General features: G+C 47.5%; 1 protein-coding gene across 1 annotated transcript; it reads left to right on the forward strand.

Moving 5' to 3' along the window:
• The first annotated feature begins 419 nt into the window (after positions 1–419).
• On the forward strand, positions 420–3195 carry LOC123401433 (pentatricopeptide repeat-containing protein At3g04130, mitochondrial). Its single transcript, XM_045095246.1, has 2 exons — positions 420–783; positions 1376–3195. The coding sequence occupies exon 2, from the start codon at positions 1621–1623 to the stop codon at positions 3121–3123; it is 1503 nt and encodes a 500-aa protein (XP_044951181.1). The 5' UTR covers positions 420–783; positions 1376–1620; the 3' UTR covers positions 3124–3195.
• The last annotated feature ends 4785 nt before the right edge of the window (positions 3196–7980 follow it).

Below are 7980 nucleotides of genomic sequence, written 5' to 3' on the forward strand. Positions count from 1 at the left end.
TGTTGAGCCGTGCAAATCTAGTTTGGTAGTTTCTCCATTTCTAAATATAAGTTTGGTTAGAGGTTCTACTAGAAGACTATATACAAATGTATATATTATATAGACATACTTTAGAGTGTAAATTCATTCATTTTGCTTCATATGTACTCTCTCTGTAAACTAATATAAAAGTGTTTTAGTGATCTAAACGCTCTTGTATTAGTTTACGGAGGGAGTAGTGTCTAACTAAAATCTTTAAAAATACTTATATTTAAGAACGAAGGAAGTACAATGATATTATAAATTTTGCTTTGTCTTCCGATGCGGTAAGCAGGCTTCAACAGGCTGAAGCCAGCCCTCGAACAAACTAATTTCATATTTAAACCTCCAGCCCATTAGCCACCTCCGCAGCCCACAGCCCATGCAGTTCGCCGCGACGACCTGTTTCGTCCAACTCCAACACGAACAGCCGCCATTAGCGAGCAGCGGACGCGGGCCTCGAGCCTCCAACCCTAGCTAGCGACGAGCGGACACGGGGCAAGCAGCAGCGGGCGCCCGGCCAGCCGGCGACAGTGGTGGGGTTGGCCGGCGGCAAGCAGCAGCCCATGCCCTGTGCCCCACGGCAAGCATCATCCACGCCCCACGCGCCAACAACAAGCAGCAGCGGCTGTTGGGCGGCGGACCCTAGCCGCCTAGCGTCTGGATTCCGTAGCAGCTGCCGGCGCCCGTGCCAGGAGCCGGGATCCAGGATCCAGGAGCCACGCTCACACCGCCCGCGAGCTAGTGGCATCCAGCAAAATCAAGGTACATGTCAGTCAAATCCTAAATATTTTGCTAAGCATGTACTGTTAGCTATTGTTAATTGATATGGTATCCAATATAACGTACTATTTGTTTGTCGATGTATAAAAAACTAAAAATGAAGAGGTCAAATATGATCATGCATAGTTTTTATGCAAGTAGTTCAAGCACTCCTCTTGTTGAACCTAAAGCTGTCCCAGTTAATGTGGATTTAGATCCCCTTCCCTTAACTACATGTGCTAAAAAGATCAAATTTGATGTTTTTCGAGAAAAATCCAGAAATATTCCAGTAAATATTACATGTACCTAGTTGTAATTTGGAAAATAGGATGAGAGATAATGTTTTTTTTTAAAAGGGAGTTTAATTTTATCACCGTTAACTTTGAGCCCACACTAAATTTTCTTCCTGGATTCTCCACTGCCCCCCTAGACAATCTTGTTTAGCTCCGCCAGAGTCAAGATCGCTTTGGTCGAGCTCCATCTATATTTTGTCTTGTCTTGGCTGCTGTTGACCTGTACTGATCATTACACCTAACACATTGATATTTTGCTAGAACTAATATTTATCATCTTATATTGTTGTGGTCTGTACTAGGGAATGTAGGAAACCAGAGCCATTAGCATCGATCAGAAGAGACCCTGTGTTGAGCTGGCCCCCGCCATGCCATGGGTGGATGTTGCTAGATTCTGGGCCTTGGCAATACATGGGGTGATACTAGAAGGTCTCAAGGAAGTATCTGCAGTTGGTTATAGTTTCATCTTGCTGCTGTTAGCTATTATTATATTTAACGACTGTGATATTCAGCACCCAGGCTGGCTAATTGCTAGTCCCGCCACCTGATGTCTCAGCTGAGTCTCTGGCGCCGCCACGGTGCCAGGAGAGCCCTGCAATTACTCCCTCCTTGTAGATTATCCTTATCATCAGTTACACACTTGAATCGAGATCTTAACAGTATTGACCTCACGATGGAGGAAGAAGCATTAGCAGCGCAGATCAAGGGTTCTCTTTTGAAGGCACGCAATGGAGATGTGCAGGATTTGGTTCAGTCCCTTGGGGTTGACTGTCCGGGAATTCAGCCTACAAGTAACACTGTGGACAGCTTGTTGTGTAAGTTTGGGGATGACTGGAAATCTGCTTTTAGTCTTTTTCAGTGGGCACAGTTGAGTGGCAATTACAAGCACACGGCATATGCTTGTAGTCGGATGATTGACTTGCTTGGGAAGATGAGGCAGATTGATCGGATGTGGGATCTATTGTCTGACATGCACTGCAGAGGCCTTGTGACTGTCGAGACAGCTGCAAAGAGCATCAGGAGGCTGGCAGGTGCAAGGAGATGGAAGGATGCTGTCATGCTGTTCGATAAGCTGGAGGACATGGGGCTGGAGAGGAATACAGAGACTATGAATGTTCTGCTGGATGTACTTTGCAAAGAAAAGAAGGTTGAAGTAGCACGTAAGGTCTTTCTCGTGCTCAGTCCGCACATTCAGCCTGATGCATACACGTTCAACATTTTTGTCCATGGCTGGTGCAGTGCACGTAGAATCGATGAGGCAAAGTGGACAATTGAGGAGATGAAGGCCCGGGGGTTCCCGCCTTCAGTTATCACCTACACCGCTGTTCTTGAAGCTTACTGCAAGCAACACAATTTTAGGATGGTCGATGAAGTTCTTGATTCGATGTGTTCTGAAGGCTGCCATCCAAATGTCATCACTTACACTATGATCATGACCTCACTGTCAAAATGTTATATGTTTGAAGAAGCTCTGAGTGTATCTCATAGAATGAAGGCCTCTGGCTGTAAGCCCGATACATTGTTCTACAATTCCTTGATTAACGTGCTTGGTAAAGCGGGCCATCTGTCTGAAGCTTCCCAAGTATTTCAATTGGAGATGCCAATGAATGGTGTGCCCCATAGTTTGGCTACCTATAACACCATGATATCAATCTTTTGCCAGAAAGACCGAGATGAAGACGCCATCAATGTGCTGAAAGAAATGGAGGCACACTCTTGCAAGCCTGATCTTCAGACGTATCGGCCACTTCTCAGACTGTTTTTAAGCAGAAGAGGCCAATACCATTCCATTCGGAACTTGTTGAATGAGCTGATCAATAAACAAAGTCTATGTTTAGATGTGGATACATACAGTCTTCTGATCCATGGTCTTTGCAGGGTGGGTGAGACTGACTGGGCATATCAACTGTTTGAAGAGATGGTTGGTAGTGAGATAGTGCCTAGGTATAAAACATGGGAGTTGCTATTGAATGAAGCACAAAGGAAAAACATGGAGGGTCGTGCCGAAAGAATTCGAAATTACATGACTTGTTTTGGCCTTTCTGTTTAATTAGATGAATTTTATTCGTACAAGATTATTTTTTCTAGTGGTCAGCTCATATGATTATTTTTCTAATGGTCAGCTCATAGCGTTATTTGGCATTACTTGACAACTAATGTGGCAATGCTTTAAAACGTTTATGTCCATTAGGCTGGCCATAGTGAGAGTAACTTAGGTAGTATCTTGTACTTAAAACTAGCAAACATGCTGATGTGACACATAATTAAAAAAGAGAGAGAAGGTTAGAGTAACATAGGTAGATACCGTAACATGTTAAATGCTATGTTATTATGTGTCATGCATGTCAATAAACATAGTATGATACTATGTTATAATACTATGCATTATGAAGGTACTATTATACAATAATATCATATGCATGATACTACTATATGATACTCTGCACTATGACCAGCCTTAAGGCCTTTGTCAATGCATCGTTTCTTAGCACATTCTCATAGGAGCATTAATGTCTTAAGAGACTGCTAGCCCAATGCGGCTATTAACCATTTTTTCCTATGATGGCTTGCAAATGTTGTATCTTAGCTACTACCTCCGTCACGGTTTAGAAGACACTGTTAAGTTTACGTGCATTTTCATAATACATAAGGTTTAAGGCGAATTGCATTTACTCCTAGCAGCTAATTAGTACTCCGTTGTACTATTTTCATATGCATGCATAGTGTGAATGCTATTTTTCAACTCATTATACAGCCAATTAATAATCACCTAAGTTAGACTTTTCATACACGTCTTTTAAACCGTGACGGAGGGAGTAAGATACAACAGTATTCTTTCTCATCATTAACTAGTGTGACAGCAAAACGCGTTCTAGAGAATTTTCATGCACGTCTTCTAAACCGTGACGGAGGAAATAAGATATAACACTACTCTCTTTCATCATTAACTATTGTGACAACAAAACGCATATGAACCCACGCTAGTAAGAAACTTCCATTGACACTACACAGGCCTTATACAATATACCACACACTATAATTGAGTTCCTCGCTTACAAAGCAAACATCAATTCCTGTGCATTGATATATCGTCACTTATCAGCATATAAAACCAGAGGTTTACTCTTGACCGTTCCCTGAATATTATAGGCTACAAGATCAGGATCTGGTATCTGACACGTGTGTTTGTCACCCGCCACGTCGCATGTGGGACCCACCCATTGATTGTCATCCATCTCTTTCTGTAGACTCGTTAGCGCGATCCTCACTCATCCTCTCACATCCGTCTCTCCCTCCGCGGCTCCGCCACCGTGCTTGCGTGCAGGTGACTATGTTGTTGCAAGGGCCGGGGTGTCGCTCGCCGATGCTAGCTATGTTGCCATGACTGCAACCTTCTTGGAGTACCACGCACAAGCTGCACCTCCTTGGAGTACCACGCACAAGCTGCACCGTCATTCCTCGTGTAACCAAATACTCCTTCTGTAAACAAATATACGAATGTTTAGATCTTTAATTTAATAATCTAAACGCTTTTATATTTATTTATGAAGGGAGAGTAGGCAGTACGCATGGAAGCTGTTGGGGCGGCCGACTACTCCGAGAGAGCCGGTGCTGCAAGGCCCACCACCAACCTTTAGCACCCCTCCTTCGTTGTGTGTGCTAGGGAGCTGGTGCCACGACCGTGTGTGTGAGTAACTCTAACGGGACGATCTATTTCGTCCGTCGTCGTTTGTTTGGGTCCGTACGGATAAAAAGTTGGCCCAAGGCGTCGATCTAAACGGACCCACGTACGTTTTTGTCCGTGAGTCGATCCATTTTTGGCCCAATTTTGAGTCCAATTTGCGTCGGCGCGGACGCGCGCCTACTTCCTTCCCTGGCCCTTAAGTCGGCGACAAAGCGGCCATTTTTTCCCTCCATTTCCCCTAAAACCCTCTCGCTTGCTCCCGCGCCCGCTCCCACCACCATGGACGACGACCTCGAGGCCGTCGCCGCAATCGCCTCCATGGCCTCGTCCGTCGCCGCTGCCGAAGCCACAGGCAAGGCCGCCGCGCCGCCCAACAAGAAGAAGGAGTTGGCGCTCGAGGAGCGGGCCGTGGAGTCGGCCAAGAGGAAGGGTCGAAGGCACGCGCATGATGCAAGGGGCGAGGCGGATGCCGCCGCCGCCATCGCCGCCACCGCGCAACACGAAGACACCAATGTACGTGTGAAGGCGGCAAAAAGGGAGGCCTTGTTGTACCTAGGGGTAAACCCTAGCCAGCACGGGATTGTCAATGCCACCGTTGTCGCGGCCGCGGCCAGCACAGGCTCGTCAGCATATCCTTGGATGATGCTGCCGGAGTCGCCGTGCGCATCTTGCACGCAATCAATTCTCGGCTTACACGTCTACCTGCAAGGCAGTTGCTTCTCTAGGGAATGCTCGCCGGAGGTGAGCATCGTGGACCCTTCCACTCCCGCGCCGGTGACCATCGACCTCAACGTCGCGCCGGTGGCAGGCGGATCATCGTCCGGAGGCATGAGGAAATGCGAGCTCGAGATGCCATCCGACATGCTCACCGGCGCCCGCAATCTGTTCGAGGGAATGCCGGCGGCCGTCAACGATCACACGCCCAACCATTTCCTCAAGAACATGATCTTCGAAGGCGTTGCGTCGGCGGCTGGTGTGTATGATTCCGATGAGACCCAAATCCAAGACGGTCGGGTGCCATTCACGCAAGCCACCAATGACCCATATGACACATTCATCCAAGATCAGGTCGGCATAGACAGCTTCTCGCTCGACCATGAGTTCCCGGAGGACTACGACCTTGAGGAGGAGGAGGATGACATGGACATCGGCGGGGAGCCTTTCTTCGAGGAGGAGCTCTCCAACCAAACTGTTGTTAGGGCTAAGCCGAAGCGCAAGAGCAAGCGGACAAAGGCATACACGCCGGGCGAGGACAAGCTCATTTGTGAGTGTTGGATGGACATTGGAAAAGACCCAAAGGTCGGCGCCGAACAAAAGTGGTCAGCCTTATGGACTTGTGTTCATCGTAAGTTCCATGAGCGCAAGAAGTTTCCTCCGTACCAAATGCAAAGCAAGCGTGGATGGGTGTCACTTTCAAAGCGTTGATGGGTGATTCAACAAGAGTGCAAAAAGTTTTATGCCACATATGAGAGCATCAAGGCACGCCCCGTGAGCGGCCTCAGCATGCAAGACATGGTATGCATGCCCTCTCATTCCCATTTGGTGCCACACATTTTTATGTGGATTGCATGTCCATTTGCTCACATATGCTTACTTGGTTTGAATTATAGGTGTTTCAAGATTTGAAGGCATTCAAGGTTCAGCACGACGGGAGAAGTTCAAGGCGCAATATGCCGCCCTTTTGGCGCCTGAGGGGAAAGAAGTTGTGCAGGACCATGGTGGCGAGAAGGCGAGGCCGCGGGGGAAGACCAACTCGAAGAAGGAGGACAGACGGGACGTGGCGTCGATCGCCTTGCTTGAAAAGGTGGAGGGGATGATAAGCAAGGACTTGAGGGAGGAGAAGCGCTAGCAAGAAAAGAAAGAGTAAATGCACGCCTTCATGGAAATCCAAAGGAGGAGGCTCGAGATGGACGCAGAGAGGCAAGCCAAGATGCTTGAGTTGGAGGAGATGAAGCAAGCCAAGATGCTTGAGATCGAGGCCACCAATGCGAGGACCAAGACGAAATAAGCGACCCTCGCAAGCATGAAGACGGGCGCGGAGATCATGAAGGTTGATCTGAACACCATGTCGTCGAGGAAGAGGCTATGGTTCAGGAAGATGCAGGCCGAAATGCTCAAGTTCGACCAGCTGTGATCTCCGATGAAGATCACAATCCCTTTTTTGTATGCCGACAAATGTTCTGACATGACCACGGGCCGACATGGCGTGGGGCCGACATGGCGTGGTCGAATTCCTGCCTCTTTTGACGTGGTGGCATGTCTGTCGATCGCTGACAAGTGTGCCAACATAAACTGCGTGGTGGTTTTAATGTAGGCTGACAATGTATGCCGGCCGCTGGCATGGTGTCAGTATGGACTTTTCGGTATTGGCATGCTAGCCTGTTTAATCTAACTGTGCGGACATAAAATGAGTCGCGAGCTTTGGACGCACGAGCGGCTGATCCAAACGATAAAAAAGCAAACAGAATCGCCGTCCAAATAAGTTGCCCCGTTGGAGTTTGTCTCAGCGCTGCGAAGAACGATGCGAGGAGTTACAACGATGCATGTGGCGGAGACGAGGATGTTGGAACTGACGCGCATCGATGATATGTACGGTATCTTCGGGAGCTACAACGAATCTGTCTTGGTGTTCCGATGGGGCATGGGCACCGCAATAATGCTGCTACCGGCATGAGTCGATGCTACGACCAGCGGATAGAGGGCGATGCGCGTGAGGCAGGCCACGTTGAGTATGTTGACACATGCTCTTGTCGGTGCTACGACCGATGCCGTCGGGAGCTACGATGGCATGCAGTGCTGTTTTGACGGGCAATGCTAGAGCGGAGACAAGTGTTGTCGAGTGGCAGTGCTGACCGAGGTTACGAATATGTGATGAAAATAGGAAGGCATGGCGTTTTCACATATATGATGTCTAGACTAAGGTGGTGTTTCTTTACAAGGATTTTTTGCTGTAGGGACTAAAAAAAATCCGTTTTAGTCTCATGTAAAAGAAACGGGAGGGACTTTTAGGGATTAAAATGAAGTATTTGGGACTAAAGGAAGAAGTCCTTATGGGAGGGTCTTTTTGAAACTTTTTTGACACTTCTTCCAACAGTGCCTCTACTTTTAGCATGTCATTTAATAACTTCTAGTACATTACTAGGGGTAACATGGTCTTTTTGCATGTCATTTAATGACATCTAGTCCCTGTTTAGTCCCTGAAAAGAAACGGGTAGGGACTAA

The sequence above is a fragment of the Hordeum vulgare genome, chromosome 6H (genome assembly GCF_904849725.1).
Source record: "Hordeum vulgare subsp. vulgare chromosome 6H, MorexV3_pseudomolecules_assembly, whole genome shotgun sequence".
NCBI lineage: Eukaryota > Viridiplantae > Streptophyta > Magnoliopsida > Poales > Poaceae > Hordeum > Hordeum vulgare.

What these genes read in the sequence shown, in the direction of transcription:
- LOC123401433 (XM_045095246.1), top strand. Translation starts at nt 1,621, where the DNA reads ATGTCTCAGCTGAGTCTCTGGCGCCGCCACGGTGCCAGGAGAGCCCTG.